Source organism: Nipponia nippon, unplaced genomic scaffold, assembly GCF_047370975.1.
Source record: "Nipponia nippon isolate SJK-2023a ecotype South Korea unplaced genomic scaffold, ASM4737097v1 scaffold_2, whole genome shotgun sequence".
NCBI classification, from domain to species: Eukaryota; Metazoa; Chordata; class Aves; order Pelecaniformes; family Threskiornithidae; genus Nipponia; species Nipponia nippon.
This window is the reverse complement of record NW_028262336.1, coordinates 130,019,023-130,039,279: the sequence shown is the minus strand read 5'-3', so window position 1 is coordinate 130,039,279 and position 20,257 is coordinate 130,019,023. Positions and strand designations below refer to the sequence as shown.

At 47.3% G+C, this 20,257-nt stretch overlaps 1 protein-coding gene across 5 annotated transcripts in view; it reads left to right on the top strand.

Moving 5' to 3' along the window:
- The window catches only part of POLD3 (DNA polymerase delta 3, accessory subunit), a 30,764-nt gene extending 12,179 nt beyond the window's left edge, over positions 1-18,585 (top strand). Inside the window, exons 7-13 of one of the 5 annotated variants that reach the window (XM_087758812.1) lie at positions 926-998; positions 3,411-3,570; positions 4,870-4,982; positions 11,187-11,281; positions 12,120-12,201; positions 15,591-15,785; positions 16,354-18,585. In XM_087758812.1, the coding sequence (XP_087614938.1) occupies positions 926-998; positions 3,411-3,570; positions 4,870-4,982; positions 11,187-11,281; positions 12,120-12,201; positions 15,591-15,785; positions 16,354-16,559 (924 nt within the window). In that variant the 3' untranslated portion in view covers positions 16,560-18,585. Of the gene's footprint in view, positions 1-925; positions 999-3,410; positions 3,571-4,869; positions 4,983-11,183; positions 11,282-12,119; positions 12,202-12,762; positions 14,540-15,590; positions 15,786-16,353 lie in introns of those variants that run through there. The other 4 variants (XM_087758811.1, XM_087758814.1, XM_087758813.1 and 1 more) reach the window with 4 other exon arrangements.
- The last annotated feature ends 1,672 nt before the right edge of the window (positions 18,586-20,257 follow it).

Genomic DNA, 20,257 nt, shown 5'->3' with positions numbered 1-20,257 from the left:
ATTGTGCTTAAAAGGATTTGTTTTGAGCAATCAGTGAAATGTGAGAAGTCTAGCTCTTAAAAGTATCAAGGTGTTTAAACTTGGTCTGTGAGGGAAGTTTCAGAGCTTGACCTGTGCAAGACTAAATTGTTTATCTTCTCAACTGCTGTTTTTTTTTTTTCCACGATAGGTTTACGTTTTAATTTTAATTCGTATAATTGCTTTTAAAGCAATGTGGCCAGTAACTGGGTATTAAAATGGTAATGTTCCCTGCGTATGGTTTGGCTTTTTTATAACAGCTGAGTATATTTTGGTTCATTTTTCTGATTTTTATTGGGAATTTAGAACTGGTGAAATATGCGTGTGTCAGTGTTTTGGGAACGTTAGTGTCTGGTTGCCTTTTTTTGCATGCAAATAAATGGGATTAGGAGGCCAAGCTTCCTTAGGTGGGTTTTGCGTGTGTGATTTTTTCACTTTGGTGGTGGCTATATTAATGGAATCGAACAGTGATATTTTTTTGCAAACAGCTCAGCAGAACAGCGTATGTGCCAGAGTAGCTGGATAAATTCTCCATGGTTTGGCCAATCTGGGTTCTTTCCTCTGTTGGTTACTGTGAATTGAGGCACTGATAGTTTGCAAAAAGAACAGTTCTTTACTGGGAACTGACCCAAGTCCCAACCACTTATTTCAGTAACACTGTCAGCCATCAGATAGGAATGTGACCCAAGTTAGGTTTGAAGGCCTAGCTAAGGCGTCGTAAATAACTTACTCTCGACCCTTTGATGCATGTCATATCTAATATCTGCAAATCCTCCTAAACAGGTATTGAAATCTAATACTCGACAAATTATACCTATTTATTATGCTTGTCCAGAAGCAGTACTATGCGTGTCGAGGGCTGTGTTGCATGAATAATTCCTGTGGTTACTCCTCTGTTTGCTTCTAGGTGTCTGCAGTAAGCAGCAAACCACCAGCAAAGGGCAACATAATGAACAACTTCTTTGGAAAAGCTGCCATGAGTAAGTGCTTTATAACATGCATCTGTTTTCAGAAACCATTGTGGTCAGGGACCAGCCTGCTCTAGTTTAAAAAAAATAAAAATCCTGAGGGATATTGGAAATCTCTCTCTCTCTTTTTTTTTTTTTTTTTTAAGCTAAATAGCAATTAAAAAAAACCAGTGATATCAGGCGTCTGGTTATACAGCTGTGATGGGAGGCATAGAGAGACAGGAGCAGAACTCTTCCTTCCCACCCTGCCAAACTTGTTGGATTTTCTTTATATCCCCTCTTTTCTTATAGTTTTCCGTCCTATTTTGCTCCTTTGGACTCAGGGGTTGATGTTTTTGTATGCAGCTCTTAACGCAAAAATTAGAAGTTTTAAGTGGAATTTTTCGGACAAAAAGCTTGCTGGATGGAGATCAATTAAAATGACATATTTGTGCAGACTAACCCAGGAAGGATTTTTAGCGCTGAAGAAATCTGATTTAAAGTGAGTCCTTCTGGCTGGAAGATGAGCTGTTGGGAAAATGTTTGCCAAAACCTGTTATGCAGGGCGTGTTAATGATGCTTGCTTTTCATCACAAATCACTGTGGTGTCTATAGTTAGATTCAGGGTTAATTTCTGTACTGAAAACTGAAGAGCTAATAATTGGAGGGTAAAAATGAGGGGTGGCCTTCCCCTTTGGGCAGAGGTTTGGAGCAGGTGGCCTCTGGAGGTCCCTTCTGATGTAAATTGTCCAAGTCTAAAGAAAATACGCTGAAGTTTTTCAAATAGACATTGGAAAAGGACTGTAGGACTTTATTCAAAGATGCCCTTATAATACCGAGTACAAGAGGACTCCAAGAAGAGTTAGTGGGAGGGGGTAAACAGCAACGTTCACTTTCTAACAGACGTCTGTCAGAGTTTGCAGGGTCCAGCTCCAGCGCTGAACACATGAGGCACAGCATGGTTTGAGTTGCTGTTTTGATGAGACCGAGGGAGCTCAGACCACTTTCAGGCTATGCCGCACAAGCCTAAGCACAGTTAGCACAATTAGCTCGAGTAAAATTCGTAAGATCTGAGAAGAGCCCTAGACCAAAGTTCATATGCCAAAAACCCACAAAGTTGAAGTTGTGTGGTAAAGATAACCCAGCGGTGATGGAGAAAGCTTTGTGCATGCATTTCTACAGTTTCCAATGGGGTTCACTTCTCTGCTGAGTCAAGGAAAGTCGTGAGGTGGCCGTAGGGAAGGAGCAAACGGAGCAGAACTGGAAATGATTATGTGTATAGAAGAGACAGGGTGATTCCAGGAGTAGGATTTATTCCCTACATGTTGTACATCTCTCCTGGCTTCAAAGATTTCACCATTGCCAGAAAGTCCTGAGTGAACAATAATTGGGTCCTTTGGCTCTCTGCTGTTGATCATAAATAAGAGAGCTGTCATTCAGGCTCTTACGTATGACATGCTTCCCCTTGCTCAGTGAAGCAGCCAGCCTATTTTCCAAGCAGTGTCAGAAAGGCGTTGGCATGAAGTCTTCTAGCCCTCTCGGCAGCCCCTGTTCCTATTGACAATGTAGTTGATCTCATTGTTGAATACTTTCTCTTCGCTCTGGCATCTTCTGCTTGGGATGATACAAGCTTCCAACTTGTCTGCTCCTCTCTTCTGGTGGGGGGGGGGGGTGTGAAGCTGCTGAATGAAGCTCACAGACTGTACTTAGGTGCTAGTGTGCTAACAGCACCACCTATCAGGTTGATAAATATATTTTGCTGTCCACTCCCACCTGCTCTCTCTTCTCTGGTACCAGATTAAGCCTTCTGAAGCAGAACTGTCCTTGTATGTGGTGCTGTGTAGGCAAAAGGGGCTGATTCTCGATCACATTGGGGTTGGGGCAGGACGAGAAGCCACTACATCACTGAAAATGCTAATCATGGGCTCTAACGCTATGCAGGATGGAGACTGCACACGCCTTTCCTTGCTTTTCATCAGTCCCGATTCTCCTGTTTCTGGGTACTTTTGTGCTTGACGAAAACTCTAATTTAGAAGGGATAAACTGACCGTAAAGATGGCTGTGACGTTATGCCAAGGGGGCTGGCTAGAAGAGGGGCTCCCAACCCCTCTGCGGTGCCTTTGGTCCTGGTGACTGTAAGGGCTGCCACTGCTTCTAGCTCTCTTCTGCAGAGTTTAACGGCTGCAGCACACTCAGCTTGCAGTGTGCTTGGGCTGTGCCGTCAGGAACAGAACCAAACTGGTAAATCAGCTAGAAATTTAAGCATGCCCTTTTTTCACGTATGACACAGCCTGGTCAATCTAGATCCTTTAATGCTTTTATATATCACCTGTAGTGTTTTCTGTGTTCTTGGTGCACAGTGTTTTGTTTAGCCAACTCCTTTGTAAGGTGTCGTTCCTGCTGAATGCCCAGCACTTGTTCTTTTTTTTAATGGTTTATTCACAGATAAACTCAAAGTCAACTCTGTGCCTGAGCAGCCAAAGGAGGAGAAAGTAGTGGAGCCTTCAGTTCCTGTAGCAGAACCAGAGTCATCCCCTAATACTGAAGCAGAGAAGCCTGGGAAGAAAACAGAGTCTGCTAGAATTCAACAAAAGGACAAAAAAAGGTGGGCCACGCCATTCAGGGTCCCTGTAATCTGTTAACCCGCTTGTCGATGGCCTGCATGGCTGGTCATACAATGCTGGTTCACCTCCTGCTTCCAGCTACTAAGTTGCATTAAACCTGGCTAAAATTATCTCTCTTGGAATTCTTTCCTAATATTTCTTTTCCATGTAGTGCTGTAGATGCCTCGGGGCCATTTGTGCCATTGCAGATGGGAAGGGACACGGTCCAGGTAGTCTTCGGTGGGAGGGGGTGGCTTTCCATGAGACAACCTCCCGCTGTGAGCAGACTTAGTGTAGACCCCGCAGGCAATCTGTGGGGGCTGGCAGGAGCACCTGTACTGCAGGGAAGGTAGTATATTCCCAAGCTTATATGTACACAGCTTCCAGCACACAAAGTTCTGCTTGTTGATTTCCATAGCTAATGTACTGCTGCTTTCAATGCCGCCGGTTTACTTTGGGCTGAGACTCCAAGTAAATTTTAAGTTCAGCCCTTTGTGTTTAATCCAACCCAAACTGACAGACAAAAAATCATTACAGTCTGATGGCTCTCTGGTGGCCTATGAGTAATTAATTGGTGGTCTCAATCGGTTTCTAACTAAATAGGTAAGCACACCGCCCAGCCCACCATCGCAGCTAGTGCTAACTGGTCGTCTTATTGATAGTCTTATTCAAAAAGCCAAGGGCCTGGAAACTGCATGTTGGCAGTGTGTTGTTGGGAAGGCCACTTGGGCTGTACCAGCTCTATGAGGATACGTGGGCCTTTAGCCTCCAGGCTTGTTAGTCTGACATGTCTCGCCAACATTAAAAAGAAAGAAGCTATTTTATTTTTCCAGTAGTCTTTAAAAATGGCTCCAGGATTCTGAGACACTACCTCATAGTCAGTCAGTGGCAAGCAGTCTGTGAAAAGAGCTTCTGAGCGATGCTGCTGGGGACATTTGGTGTCTGGGAACCTGAGCTATAGAGACAAGATCAGAAATGCGCTCTTGCCAGGTTGCTGTGGCCAAGCTAGGTGAGGTACCGGGCAAACTGTTGAACTGCAGAGGGGCTAAAGAAATCCTCCTTGTTTTGGAGAAGTGGATATGGGTAAGGATGAGAGGCTTGAAAATGCATATGCGCCTATGCCTGATGGTATAGTGAGTATACTTCAGCCTACGTGATGCTACATTTTTAAGAGGTACAGAGGTATGTGATTTCCTTGCTAGCAGTACTTCTGTCAGGAATGCGATTGTCTAAATGTGCCTGACGCTTTCGTGCACGTACAAGGGATAACGCGGTTCGTTCCTTTTTTCTTTCCGTGGCAGTAAAATGAAGAGGGTGGACAAGTCGGATGATGAGGAAGAAAGAGGTCCCGAAAATGTAAAGAAAAAGAGGAAGCGAATTAAACAACTTCAGTCTGACAGCAGTGACGAGGAAGGTAAAAAAGATGTGTAAACAACCAGGCATGTAGGTCAGGGGCCTGATTTCAACACTGTTCCTATCCAAGGCTGTTGGTCAATGATTGAGGGAATAGTTTAGAAGACTAAAGACCGTGCAAATGGCTGTAGCTTGAGTGTTCTGTTTATCTTGTGCTGCAAGCACTTGGGCATACGATTGAGATGCCTCAGTCATTCAGTCTTTGTTTCAGCTTAGCTCAGATCTGGCTGTCTTCTCACCAAGTGTGCTGCCAGTCACACTGACGTGTGAGAAGGAGGTTCTCAAATCTCTTGTGAAAGATATCGCGCCTTCCAGAATTGTAGGACTGGTCATAACCAGTTTATTTGGTGAGTAAACACTCGCAAAGTGACCTCCTCCCCTTCCAGGGTTGTTTCTAGTATCTTTATTCTGTCTGTTTATAGAAATGGTTTGGAAGACAGCATTGGAAGCAAGAGTTCAAAAGAAAAAAAAAAAAAAAAGATAATAGAGAAACTGGAGGCAAAACAGTTGAGCCATATTTGATGCGACTCTGCGTCTCCTCGGTGGCTGTTGGCTTTGATAGGAGTAGGGTGCCCAGAACGTCACAAGATTTGGGCTTATAATGAGGAACAGCAGGGCCGGATTCCAAAGAATTTGGATAATTGAGGTGACAAATGCCGTTCAATATAGATAACTGGAAAATAATTTGGGATCGAGCTAGGGACTATGTGCTAAATGGAACAGCCATCCAACAAGCCGATCAGGAAAAGAATTCGGGGATCATTATGGACAAATAATTGAAACCACCGGTCTGGTGTACAGCTCCGGTAAAAAAGGGTGAAGCAGCAAATAGGTTGTATTAGCAAGGAGATGGACTCCAGCAGGAGAAGCGAAGCTGTTTGCTCATTTAGTGTGGCTAGCACATGAGAAACAGCCATGAAATGAAGAGAATCTGTAATACAAGTTAGAGAGGCAAATACTGGTGGGTATCTGAGCAGTCTCCATGCCGCCTTAGGCCTGTTTTCATGGTTTCTCTTCTGCCCAGCATAATTTCAAGTGATCTCTGTCATCAGGCATCCATCACTTCTACTCAGACTATTCCACAGGATGATAAATCTCTCAGGAAGCTGTTCTTCATGATCAGCCTTAATTTCATCACATTCCTGTGTGCAGCTCCTTGTTTGGCCATAAAAAAACCATATATGCCCACACTCTTTGGTATTTATTTCTTTAGATGTTTGTAAGCTATTATCTGGTCTTTCCATTTACTCATCACAGCCTACTGACAAGCTGCGTTGTTTAGCGCTGAAGAGGGAAGACTGAAATCAGCCCGTTTAGCCACTTGAAGCGCTGCTCCTTGCTGGGCTGGAGTCTCTCGGCTCGTCCCTTCTCGGTTAACGGGAGCAGGCAGAAACGAGCCCTGCGTTTCAGGTGCGCGGTAGGGCTGTGCGGCGAGGCTGCTCTTCGAAGCATGAAAGCTCGTTGGTTCAGTCTTCCTCGTGCTGCTGTGAGTTGGGGACCCCCAGCCTGTGTTCATGACAGTGCTCTCAGCACGCAGCGAGCTGAGAGGCGACCGCACGGTCTGCTTTCCTTATCTATAATCACAGAAGGGTTTGGGTTGGAAGGGACCTTTCAATGCCATCGAGTCCCACCCCTGCCATGGGCAGGGACACCTTCCACCAGATCAGGGTGCTCACAGCCCCGTCCAGCCTGGCCTTGGATGTTTCCGGGGATGGGGCATCCACCACCTCTCGGGGCAACCTGGGCCAGTGTCTCACCACCCTCAGCGTGAAACATTTCTTCCTTCCATCCAGTCTGAATCTCCCCTCTTTCAGTTTAAAACCATCCCCCCTTGTCCTGTCGCAGCAGGCCCTGCTAAAAAGCCTGTCCCCACCTTTCTCACAAGCCCCCGTTAAGCACGGCAAGGCCGCAATCAGGTCTGCCCGCAGCCTCCTCCTCTCCAGGCTGAACCCCCCCAGCTCTCAGCCTGTCCTCCCAGCAGAGCTGTGCCACCCTCGCACCATTGCTGTGGCCTCCCCTGGCCCCGCTCCAACAGCTCCATGTCCTTCCCGTGCTGAGGACCCCCGAGCTGGACGCGGGGCTCCATCTCTTTCTGTTAAAACTCTTTTCAAGTCCGGGGACGAAGAGCGCTGCCATAAGGCTGTCCTAAATTGAGCAGCACTTTCTAGAGAGCACTGCAAACTCCTGCTTGCCGCATACCCGTTTTGATTTTGAACATTAGAGCTCTCTGCTCTCTTGTTGAATACCTGCATTACAGTAGCAAGTGCTAAATAGTTAATGCCTTTGGATGCGGTGCCTTGTGTTTTCGTTTCTTCCAAGGTGTGGTCCAGAGACTGCGTACTCCTACCTCAGTGCACGCAGGAGGTCTGTTTAGTTGTTCTCCCTTGTTTTATTGATGCTCTGAAGTGTGAATTAACTGGATTTGCGATTAGAACCCATGGGTCTGGCCCTCCCGTCAGGTTGGGCGCCCGGCTGTCTTATTAACCTCATTCTCAGGAGCTTTAGACATTACAAACAATACAAGCAAGGCTACCTACCCGCTCGTCTGTAGGGAGGGTTGGGTTTGGTTTACTCCTATTTAACCTACTGGAGATGTATGCAGAAAGTTTGACTCTCTGGAGGATTTTTTTGTCACTGCTGTTGCTTCTGCATCGGAGTCCTCTTTGTTCTTTCCAGTATGTTGAGAATCGGCTGTGTGTTGTGTATTAGAATTGTAAATTTATGCAAATTATCGCTTGTGTATACAAATTTGTATATTACTCAATGAGCTTAGTACTTTTCCCTCTTTCAGTAAGGGAAAGATGAGAACTGAGCAAGCTTCTCCTTCCTTTTTAAGCTGATGGCTATCTAACCCACCCTGATGAGGTCTGCGGTCAGCCCTTCGGTTCTGCGGCTTGCCCTTCTAAATCCAACCGGATGAAAGATAGATTTGAATTCTTTGAAATATTCATACTGAATCCAAACTGGTAATATTGCATTTGGTATTCAAGCATAAGGATGTCAGTTGGGTGAAACAAATAATTTAAAAAAAAAAAAAAAATGTACAGCAGCTGGACTTTGGGAGCGTTTATCCTTGGAAAGGTTGGAAACAGGTTTCTCCAGAGAGCAGGGGCAATTTTAATCAGCAGCATCAGTGAGCAAAGTGGGGCCTGGAGTGACATTGTTCCACGCCGCATCCCTGTGGGAGCGGGGAGGAAGGCACCATATGCTGCACAGCATTTGGAAATCGCTGCCAGGCAGGGCACGGTTCATCCGCCACCTGCATAGCTCACCCACAGATGATCCGAGGGGTAAGTTTTAAATACGCAAAATGCAATATGGGAAGCCGCACCACCCGAGCAGATCTCGACGGCTGACAGTCTAGCTGCTGCTTAGGCTAACGCGCCGCGCTAACCTGGCTGACCTCGACTCGGCGCAAACGCGGAGGTGCTTGCGCAGGCGGCTCGGCGCAGCGCGGCTCGGCGCAGCCCCGGGCAGGGGTGCTAACCTTTCCTGCGGGCGCAGCTGCGGATACAAGGGGACGCTTGTCCGCAGCCATCGCCGTGATCGAATGGCGTTCAGACAGGGCTCCACCTGTGTAGCTGCTAGTAAAACCACTGCCCTCTTTCAGGCAGACTCGGCAACGTTTTGTGGGTTTGAATCGAGGTCCGTACGACTGATGCGAAGTGCTGTATGGGCGCTCTTATGTCGGGGCAAGTCTTTTGCGTTGTTCTGTATTAGTCTGCTCTTAATGTCCTGACATTAGCCCAAAATAAGCTCTTCTTACACGAGTGTCAGCACATTGTAGCAAGTTGAAAATACAGAGAGGGCATAAGGCACAATCCTCTCCATTTAAATGATTTTTCATTAAAAGGTTATATTGGTATGAGGGTGCCTTAGTCACTGCAGGTTGTTTTGCTTCCAGTGCCAGAATAAACTACACAAGTGCGTCCACAGAGGACAGGAGGTTTTGGCAGCTTCAGCTATACCAACACGGGCAGCGTTTCGCAGTGTTGACAAGTGTTTTACAGCCACTTTGGAGGGTGATTTCAGTGGCACTGTAACCTACAAACTCTATCGGTTTCGGAGAGCCGCAGCAGAAGCACTAAAGCTTCTCACAGTTTTTCCAGGCAGGGTCAGAGCAAACCGAACAAAGCCAGGATTTACATCTTTGGTACATCCAATTGCCCAACTTGTATCCATTTCATGCAGCTGTTGCTGTTGAGTAAACTGTGGGCAGCAGCTAGAGGTTGACTCAGGAGTTATCACATGTCAGAGGGCTGCGTTGGCTAGAAGAGGATAATAAAGTAATAGAGACACAGCTTGATGGTAGTCCAAAACACTCTGACGTGGGGAGAAGGTGCCTTCTGCCTGCCAAAAGCTGGGGGAACTCATTTGAAGGAGGCTGAAGAAAAGCCCTGATGTCCCCCAAACACACATAGTGGAGCTGACACGCTGAAAATACCTTCAGCAGCCTCCGCTCGAGCGCGGCAGAGGTGGCAGCTTTTCGCCAGGCTGGTTCGCAGCCCTCTTAGCCTACGCTCTGTTAAAAATATTTTCAAATTGATGTGGCCAGCCCGGATAGTCTGCGGAGCAGGTTTGGTGCTGTGCGGTGTATGGGCGCTTCAGCCTGCAGTTGCTGTGAGACTATGATAAATATTGAGAATTTTGAGTTCCCCGCAGCTCCTCGGCCGCGGTCCCGGCTGCCCCAGCAGTTAGCACCTCAGAGCAGATCTGTTGTTTGGTTTTTATCTTTGCACAGCTGCCAGACCCAGCTCTTTGGAGCAAGGTGAAATACCGAGTCATGTTATCCCACTCTGTTTGCATTTCTGTGCCTCGCTTACTGAAGTAGTTAGGAGGCTGAGTCCTTGTTTGAAGAATGTAATTTATTATTTAGCCTTGGCAGCCAACCACCGTTTCACTTGAGCCCTTCTTAACCTATGAAGGTCAGTTGGCCGTATGCCTGGCACAGTCATAACTCTTAACACTGACCTAATCTGTTGGGACAGCTACAGATCCAGAATTTGTGTTACGACGACAGGACGAATGCGGTGCTACAGCCAGCAGAGCTGGGAGGAGAAGCCAAGCAGGCACTCTCTCCTCCCGTCCGGCGGCATTGTTGTTATTATTAGGCAATAGGTCAGATGAGGAGTTTTCTTCCCCCACATTCCTAGCTCTCCCCCACATTTGAGGACTTGCATGGCAGCGTTTCTCCCTTGGACTTGGAGAGGATTCCTTAAAGCCCTTTAAATTAGTCACGGTGCCTGTTGCGTGCTGCAAGGTGCTGCTCCTTCCCCTCTTGCCCTGCACTGATTTTTCTTTGCTGTCATGCCTCTGTCCCTCCGCCAGCCCCACAGAAGGGTGACCCTGGCTTTCTCCGTTGTCTCTAAGCCCTGCTAGTCTCGTTAAGGCCCTGTTTGACATTGCTGGTAGAGGCTCCAGAGCTGATTTTGCTCTCTACAAATTTCTGAAGATGGCCTTGACCATTTCAGGCAGTTTTGGCATGGAAAGGATTCCACTCTCTCCGTCCTTGCACCCGGAGGAGAGCATAGATGATGACAGATGAGAGAATGGGCTTAGTTTTTTTTGGGCTGGCTTGTTTTTTTGTTTGTTTTTCAAATGAAAGATTGGGGTGTCCCTTAACAGTCTTTTAGGCTGGGTAATAGTGTATTGCACTTAATTCTTGGACTAAGGTAGTTTCAAGCTAATAGCGTTGATTCTTTAGGATGCGTAGCACCACCTGTGAAGCAATGACTTCTTACCCATGGGGAAGAGGTAGAGAAACCAAGTGTTTTGGGAATATGTAATCTTAAACCCTAACTCTCAATTTCTAAACAAATTAACAGTCCCTCTTTTTAATGAGCAAGTGAAATATATGGCGAAAACATGCCAGTTTCTGTGCCTATTTTTAAAGTTTCATTTGGTGGAACTGATTTTGGCTTACCAAAAATCCCAAATGCCCTTCTCCCATCCTATCCCACCCTCCTTCCTTTGGGAACTGCAGTGCTACCCTTAGCACAGGGTGAGCCGTCTGGCCGGAGGCTGACCGCTTCGAACGATTTGTCCTGACCTGAATTAAACAAATCCAAGTGAGAACTTGTAAACCTTGATCTAAATACAGGTTACAAGCAACTGCTCAGGGTTGAATGAAATGATCTGAGACAAAATGGTAGCTGCAAGGGGGCATTAGACCCGCGTGCTATTAAGATGTTCACCTTCTTAGCAGATGCCCCGCCGTCTCCCACACCTGAGGAAGAGAAAGCTCCATCTCCACCTCCTGTACCTGCTCTGAAAACTGAACTGGAGCCTGCATCCACGGAGGTAAGAGCATAGTAGGGTGATTAACTTCTGGTTTTATCTGACTCGATGGGGGTTGCCCAGCTGCTTTTCAGATGCTAGAGGGGAGGTCCTGTTTGCCTGTCAAGTCCATCACATCATCCCGCTTGAAAGAATCCACCATCTTCACGAGTTCATTCATGTTCTAGACTGTTATTTAAACTCTAGCTTTCCTGCTGATGTAGCGCAGTTTTTTGTTTTCTTCTCTTTTTCCCTCCTAACGGTTCTATGAATTGTGGCTCTTATTTGAACGCTCTTCCCTCTGAATCTTGGCCTCAGGAGCCAGGGCAGGGCCAGAAATGAAACCAGAGACTCTTGGTAGTCAACCTTGTATCGCAGGGAAGCTGCTGCGTAAGGGAGGTGGGCTGCGATTGGCAAGAAGTCAACCTCTGAGCTGAGAAAATACAGGTAGTGTTACTGGAAGTGCAGCTGTTTGTCCCAGCAGGAGTTCTGATGTCTTGCACACCTTGGTATTTCCTCATTCTTCAGAGGTATGATGGGACGAGCCCAGTGCCACCTTCTCACACAACTGAACAAATTTCAAAATGTCGCATGCCTCAGGAGAGGAATGTGCCCCCTGTGCTGGCAGATGGGAAAGCTTGCTGTCTCATTTAAGTTGTATTTGGTCTCTCTGAAATTTGTCCTGGTGGCATTAGCAAAAATGAGATTAGGATATCCGGGGAAGGGACAGAATTAGTTATCAAATCATGCTCAGCTTCATTAGAGAGACTAGATTTCACTCCTGGGGCTGATGCTTTTATGACCTGTGTATGTGCACAGGGCCTTAACTCTCGGTTTCTCACAATACTGCAATGTCCTCCAGGTTTCAGCTGGAGGGAGGAAGAGGAAACGGAAGCGTGTGCTGAAATCAAAAATGTTTATTGACGAAGAAGAAGGCTGCATGGGTAAGCCTAGCTGTCTCCTGCACCTCCGTGGAATTAACTTTACTGAAGATGTGTTGAAGATTTTTACAGGCCAGCCTCTGCCAGGCTTAGAAAGAGGTTCACAAAATCACTTTGTTATTCCACTTCAACCTCATGCTCCCAGGCTGAGGTAACTGCCCTTTTGGTGAAGGCCTGGATAGGGAGTCATGGAGCTGTGGCTGAATCCTTCTTCTCTTTTTATTATTCACAGATTTTTTTCTTTCAGTTCTTCTCCCTTCCCTCCTGCCAGCACGAGCACCTCCTTAATTTGCTCTCCTCTCCAAAGATACAAATTTTTAAAGATGGTGCAGAGAGAGGTCTAGGTTTTGGGATAAATTCTAGGTGGGAGAAGTTTGGTTTGTGGTTTTGGTTTTTTGTTTGTTTGGTTTTTTTTTTTCCTTTTGGAGATAAATCCAGATCTGTGCAGCAGAGCTTGATTATATGTTAATATAAACTCTAAGTTTCCCAGATAAACAAGGAATAAGTTGGGGCTTAAATCCTTGAGAGGGTTTCTGTTTCTGATAAGGATGGCTCTGCTTTCAGGAGGGAAGAGAATCTCTACAGAAGTACTGAGGGCCAGAGGCTTTGGATTCCAGCCTGACTGGACACTGCTTCCTCCTGTGGCCTGGAGAGAGCCACGTAACACTGCTGTATTTGTTTCCCCCTCCGTGTCCTGACGTTGAAGTAGAGCTGCAGGAGTTCAGAATCTTTTTTTTTTTTTTTTTAAAAGGTGTTAAACATTTAAACACTTAAGAGGGTGGACTGTGGTTTTTGTAGCACTCAGTTGTATGGGATGCTTAACATTCTCCAGCCTTGCTGATCTGAGTAGATGTCAAGGGAGCTCAGCCAGTTCTAGGAGAAGATCTGTTGCCGTCGTACAGGTTTGTCATTGTGCGTAAGCGTAGCTAGATACAGGCTTGCTTGGCCCAGCTTCGGAGCTGCCTGGACGCGAGTCAGCTTGTGTCTGTTTGCACCTGTCTGTGTAGTTGTATCTTATGTTTCCTATTAACTTTGTGTGTCTGCTTTAAAGAAATATAAAGCAACTGGCTGTGCTAGTAACTAAAATCTCAAGTACTGGATTTTTGTCAAAGAATTGGACCTGCACAAAGTTATTGACTGCTTTGGCTAGGTGCGTTATGGGGTGTTTTGCTCTCCTATACCAAATAGAACCATTAAAACACTTGGAAGGAAAATGAAACACAAAAGCATTAGCTGGGGAGTTGAGCTGAACGAGATCTGCATCCAGAGCTTGCAGTAATGACCGTTCCGGGTTCAGCTTCCAGCAGAGCGCTCTTCTCGTTCTGTTCAGCCCTTTCCAAACGCACCAGGGCTGGGAAGATCGCCTTTCTTTCTCTTCTCTTCATCCCCAGAGCGTTTAATAGTCTCTTGTGAAATCCAGACCTTTTGGTTTTAGAGTTCATATCCACTACCATTTTATGAAAAGGAAAAGGCAAGTCCCTGTTGCGCCTTTGGGAGAAACATCCTCTAGGAAGGAGAGAGGGATGGAGCTGGGATGCCGAGGAACTGGGTAGGGAGGAGATGCTGCTTTCCCTGCTAAAAACCTACCGGTCTGTTGTGCAGAACTTGCTGTCTGGTTATTGTCCAGTTCCTCTCCTCCCCTCCCTTCCCCACACTTTCCATGCACAGGCCTAATCATTCGAAGGCTAAATAACTTGCAAATCTCCCGGGCTAATGTAAATTGTTGTTATTCTTTGAAATATAGGGGCTTTTTTCCCCATCTCCCTGCTGTCGTCTCTTTTATTTTTTCTTTTTTTCAAACAAGAACTCGGTTTTAAGAGACGTTAAATCCTAACATTAGGATTAGGCTGTACTTTGTATTTCTCCAAGATTTTAAGTGATCATTTTCACAATAGCTGCAATAGCAAGGAATTGGTGTCAAAAAGCAAAACTAATTTAGGGACTAGCCCTGAGGGAAATTGAGCAATTAAAGTATCCGTGGAGTTAAGCACAGGACATGTTACCATGCATCAACTGGGGCTCAATCAAGTGCCTGCTCTTAGTCTATAGCAAAGGGGAATTACTGAGGTTTAAGCTAGTGCATTTCTACCTTGCACTTTCTAAAGCTTGAAAGGATGCACGTGGACTTGTATATTGGAATATATATGTGTACATTGTAGGTAAATTCATCTTACAGCACTGGTTTAAGTTAGAGCTCTTATAGAATTATAGAATCGTTAAGGTTGGAAAAGACCCTTAAGATCATCGAGTCCAACCGTTAACCCAGCACTGCCAAGGCCACCACTAAACCATGTCCCCAAGCACCACATCTCCCCGGCTTTTAAATCCCTCCAGGGATGGGGACTCAGCCCCTGCCCTGGGCAGCCTGGGCCAGGGCCTGACAGCCCTTTGGGGAAGAAGTTTTTCCCAATATCCAACCCAAACCTGCCCTGGCGCAGCTTGAGGCCGTTCCCTCTCGTCCCATCGCTTGTTCGTGGGGAGAAGAGACCGACCCCCCCGGCTCCAGCCTCCTTTCAGGCCGTTGCAGAGAGCGATGAGGGCTCCCCTCAGCCTCCTCTTCTCCAGGCTGAGCCCCCCCAGCTCCCCCAGCCGCTCCTCCCCAGCCTTGGGCTCCAGCCCCTGCCCCAGCCTCGCTGCCCTGCTCTGGCCACGCATAACTTGAGTTACTGTGATTTAGCGCGTCTGGCTGTGAGCTGAGCGACAGTAACTATCTATCTGTGTGCCTGTAGTGCCAAATCCATAATTTTTAAGTTCAGCTGAGATCTCAGTAAAAGAAAGTTGATCTAAGTTGTGTTACCTTGCAATTGGAGGGGTTTAAGTGCATGCTTTTGGAATTACCAGCATTTACTGACAGGAGTGACAATGTGATAACTCTTTAAAGCTCAGTAGGTGGCCGGTGGTCTTAAAGCTGCTCACTGAAAAGCCGGTTGCCTCCGAAGGGAGGTTAGCTTGGGTTTTTTATGCTGTTTGAGCATCCGCTAGCACTGCGGAGCAGGATTTCATACCGTTCCTCTTCCCGGTCTCTGGTTACGTAGAAAACCTTATTTAATTTGATGCGTTAATACAAGTGAAAGCCAGTTTCCCAGAAGAAGGGAAGTTAGGACATCTGTTTAAAAGAATACAGTTGCTGAAGAAAAATGGCTTACTAGAAGAATACCAGAGCGCTGCTGGGAAAGCTGATATAACAACATTTATATGATGGCTTTCATCAGCGGAGCTGACTCCAGTTTAATTTCCTTCAGTGTTGTTTTATATCCCTTAGTTTTCCATCACCGGCTGCTGACGGCAGTGAGTTGGCAATCCCGCTCATAGTCCTTGATTTTCAGTCACGGGTTTGGTTTTATTTTTTTAAGGGATTTCTTTATAATTGCCCTGTTTGCCTACCTGTATAGAAAGGAGCTGCCCCCAAGGTTTTGGGGTCCTTCTCTCATCTCTGAGATGCGCTACGTTTGCTTCACTCTTCCCTGACCATCTGATACGCGTGGTGCTGCTGAGGGAAGGCTGGGTCTGTCTCTGCGTTGTCTTGTCTGGATTTCAGGACAATCTGATTGCTTTGGTCCCGGTGGAAATCGGAGCAAGCCAGAATGGTGGGTTTTAACTGTAAAAGAGAGGTTCCATCATCTAATGCTGAACTACGGATTCTGAGCTCGTTCAGATTCATCACTTTCTGATGGCTGCTTGTCAGCCCCTGCAAGATGAATTGATGGTCTTCAGCGCAGTTGGGCCCTGTTTCTAGAAGAGGGCAACACTTGAATAGGTTTGGAAAGGGAGCCGTCCTCCCAGGGGCTTCCCAGCGGGGAGCCTTGGGCTGCTGCTGTTTAAGGCACACGTACGGCCTGCGAATGAATGTGTGCGGTGACACCAAGCCATCTGGAAAGAGCTGGGTGACATTAAAGCTCCTGAGTCATTAACCTGCCATCTTACACTTAAGAAAGAGGGGAGGCAGTTTGACTCGGCGTATGGAAAGCCAGTCCAGTCATCTGGATCTACTGCGTAACCTTGAGCAATGGGCTTAATTCCCGTATCTGACATGTACTCCTTGGACCCAAAATGCTCATTTCCAGAAATGCAGTGGGAAGGCTGCGGTGGGGAGGTCTCTGCTCTTTGGTACGCAGGCTTAACCATCATCATCTGTTCTTCTTTTCTTTTAATCAGTGACTGAGAAGGTTTACGAGAGTGAATCCTGTACAGATAGCGAGGATGACTTTGCCAAATCCAAGCCACCAGCTGCACACAAACAGCCTGCGCTGCCTCTGAAGAAGGAACCGAAGGAAGAAAGGAAGAACCTGAAGAAAGGGTCAGCCGCTGCCAACAGAGCCAACAAACAGGTCTCCATCATGGGGTTTTTTCAGAAGAAATGAACTGGGTCTTTCTCCCGGTCCTTTTGGCAGCTTGGGAGCGTTGCTCTTTTTCTGTGGCTTTCTGAAAGCCGCTGCGGTGGAGGAGAACAACATGCAATCTTCAGTTCCGTAAGATATCTTGCTTACTGTGTAAGTAAGCCCTCTGGACTAGATTTTGTATCGGAGAAAAGTTTTATTTGTTACTGCAATAATTTCAGTCGTCTTTACTAAGCGGTATGGGAATCACCAGCTAGAAGCAAAATCTAGAGAAACTCTTGAAAGACTGTTGATCTATTCACATGAAATTCTATTTTTTTATCGCAGCCTTTCACCTGTTCAGTGCTGAAGGCCTGTTCCACGAGTGGTAGAGGGACTGAATTAGGAGTTGTGGCATTTTTTTTTTTTTTTTTTTCCCTCTTTACACTCCCAGGTCTCCAGATTGATCTAAATGTTCACGTTGGTTAGAAGCTGTAACGTAGCAGGTCTTCAGGCGTACATGCAAATACTGAACATCTGCTTCAGCTTTAACTGAATGAAATGAACTTAATTTTCCCCGTAAGACTGGTAAATAGTTTTTGCTCTGCCTTTCATAATCTTTTTTTGGACAAAGCAGTGCATATAAAATTCTCTTACTCTTTTCTTCCTTGAACATATCCTCTGTAAACTCCTCAGATGCCTAATTATAGACCGGGACACTGTTGGTGCTCTGTCTTTGCAAAAACATCATTGAGGCTTCCCACACAATTGGCTCCAGTGTAACAGCGAAGCCTTGCCCCAGTTACTGGGAAAGCAACTCTCTCTTTAACCTTGGAAGTTAATGAGTCAAAGGGAAGGGTGATTAGAGGGCCCTTCTGATAACGCCGGTCAGGTACTCGCTGTCATTGTCTGTGAAGAATTGCACGCTGCTCTTTGGTTTTGTAGGTTTTGGGTTGCCTGAAGTTTTTTTACAGGCGTAAACCAGACAACAGAAGAGTTGTTTTCTAGGACATCTCGTCATCTGCCTGCTGAAGGAAGTGTGTCACAGCATAAGGTCCTGAGGAACCAGTTATTGGAGATGAATAAAGCACTGCGGTCCTGTTAATCAGAAATGAGTCGTCGTTTTGGATGCCTCCTGGTTTTCTGGTGATAAATTTGATAGCTGCATGTAAAAGGCCAGATTTTCCAGAGGATGGGTGCTGAGCGTTTCTGAAGCTTGGCCTGGGGAGGCCTCCCAAATGGGCAACTGATGTCACCAGTGGTTGTTTCTGAGTGGCGTTAGGCCAACATACGTATGGATATACGTGTATGTGTCGGTTAATAAAGTGTTTGTGGTTGGCAGAAAGGTAGATAAAGTCTGGAGAGTGTGAACCAAGGAAGAAATGTCTTCAGGCCCCCAGCTGAAAGCGTTCCGACCTGTGGCCAGTAAAAGGGCCAACCGAGTGTATTCACGCAGTCGTTCTGACCACGAGATCAGGTCGGTGACTCGAGAAATTTGAACACGCACCTAATAGTGACCAACAGTTGACTCGATTGAAGTCGGGTCACCCTAGGCAGCTTGCGCCCTCAGCAGATGTGAGAGGATCTACTGAAAACCAGCAGCGTCTCTGGATTTGTGCCCGTGCCTGTGTCCTAGCTGGGTTCAGCGGCTCACTGCCCGGATCGCTGCTATCGGGGCTGCTCAAGGGTAACCTCATAGCTCAGCTCCCTCCCCACGTAGCTCCCCATAAGTGTTAAGAACTTAAACTCTGGACTTTTTGAATTGGAGATGTATAGGAAAAATAATGGGAAGATGGGAAGGCGGAATTGGCACGGTAGGCACCAAAGGCAGAGCCTGCTGCACAAGCTGAAGAAGGTTTCGTGCTCTCAAGGTATGCTGGAGGGACGTGGGCAGCAGAGGTCCACGGGGAAAGAATGAACAGCCTTGTTCTGACTTTCATGAAGAAAACTTAACTGTTCAAAACCACAAAATACTGCTGTAGTGTTTCTGGTTTTCTTGGTAGGACTGGGGGTGTGTTTTGAAAAGTACTGATAAGTAACAAAACCCATTAAATACAGATTTTTTTCTTTTGTCCTTGCTACTCGTTTAATGATGTGCTGCATCCTGATTTCCAGTGGTTGCCGTGACATTTGACTGCGTGGAAGGATATCACTGGTGAAGTGGGTAAAGAGTTCTTCCATCGAAACCAGGGCTGGAAGTGTTAAACTGAGCATTTTAGAGCACCTGAAGCGTGGGTGAGACCATCTCAAACTATCGGGATCTGTATTGAATTGACCCCTCGAGCCTTATTTCTACGGCAAATGTTGACAGGACGTGGTGTCCCGGTGCTCTTGCACCTCACCTCTCCCGTGGTCTCGCTGGAGCTCGCTGCTCCACCCCGACTCCCTCTATAACCAGATCAACGTCATATGCGACTTCCTCAGGAAAATGACTTAATGTCTGAAGAAGCAGGACATAGGCGAACTTCAGACTTCCAAAAATCATGATCTAATACTCCCCCCACCTCCTGCCCTTCGTGGGCTGCCAGCCCCAGGGGGGCCTCAGGTCCCTGGATGCCCCCTTGGCAAGGCTGGAGCGTCCCCAGGCGCTGTGTGGGAGCAAGGAGTGGGGCCAGGCCCCCGAGCTGCTGGGTAAGAGAAGGTTTCCCTCTTGCTGCCATGGGCAGATGTCACCCGTTTGGCACCCGGTGGCTGGTGGGGGGCGAAATGTCTGGGAGCTCTGTGGCAGCTCTGTGCAGCTCCGAGCCAGGCTCTCGGAGCAAGGAGCACGTCTCCTGCCTCGCGGCTGGCTCAAGACTCGGTACTGGTGATGCTCAGGGTCCAAAACCTCGTCCTGGAGATCAAGAAATCTTTTAGGGATTTCCTCTCTTCCCCCTACATCTCCTTTCCAACCCCGTTTACACCCTCGGAAGAGCAATGCCTCAGAAGAGGCGGTGGGAGAGGATGTTTGTCAATTCAACATTCTCTTCTAAATAGCGCGTTTGTAGTGTTTCTTTGCTCAGGCTCCCTGAACGCCTTTTTTCAGACGGAGGGAGCTTCATCCTTGTTTTCCAGGCAAGGTGAGAAGCTGAAGAAATTGCACTGTCGGATACTTCGGGGCAAAAGTATCGATGCACCAGACTCCTGTTGGCCGAGGTACCTCTAAACCAGCAGCTGCGTGGAAGGGGAATAGAAATGCTGCTCCTAGGGGTAAAAAAAAATCCCCATCCCTTGTTCGGGAGACAGTTGACCTGATTTACAGCCCTTCTTCCCGCGGGGCAGAGCCTGCTCGGAAAAACCCCTCTGTGTTTCCCGCTCCGGGGCTGCATGGCCTTTATCTAGTTAAGGAAAAACAGAGGAGGGATCCAAGGATAACAAACGGGCGAGCAGCACGGCCGCGGCGGGCAGGAGGGTGTCCCGGCGGCGTGCGGGGAATTGTTTTGCTCTCCGAACAGGCGATGCCAGCTCGGCCGCAGATACCGGAGAGGGGAGCGTGGAGCAGCAGGGCCTTATAAGGAAGCAAAACGAGGGGAGAGCGGGTGCTTGCCAGCACCATGCGTCAGCGCCTCGCTTCTCCTCGGCCATGGGGAGCGGGCTGCAGCACCCCGGGGTGTGCGTGGGGTGTTGCTGGGCTGCATTCGGGGCACCCCCTGCCACGTTGGGGTCCGCTTCAGTGGCAGCGGGTCACGGTGTCTGCAGCCCTCCATGCCAAGATCCCCGTGGAAGCTCGGCGGCGGCTCTCGCCCTATCTACAAGAAGGCTCT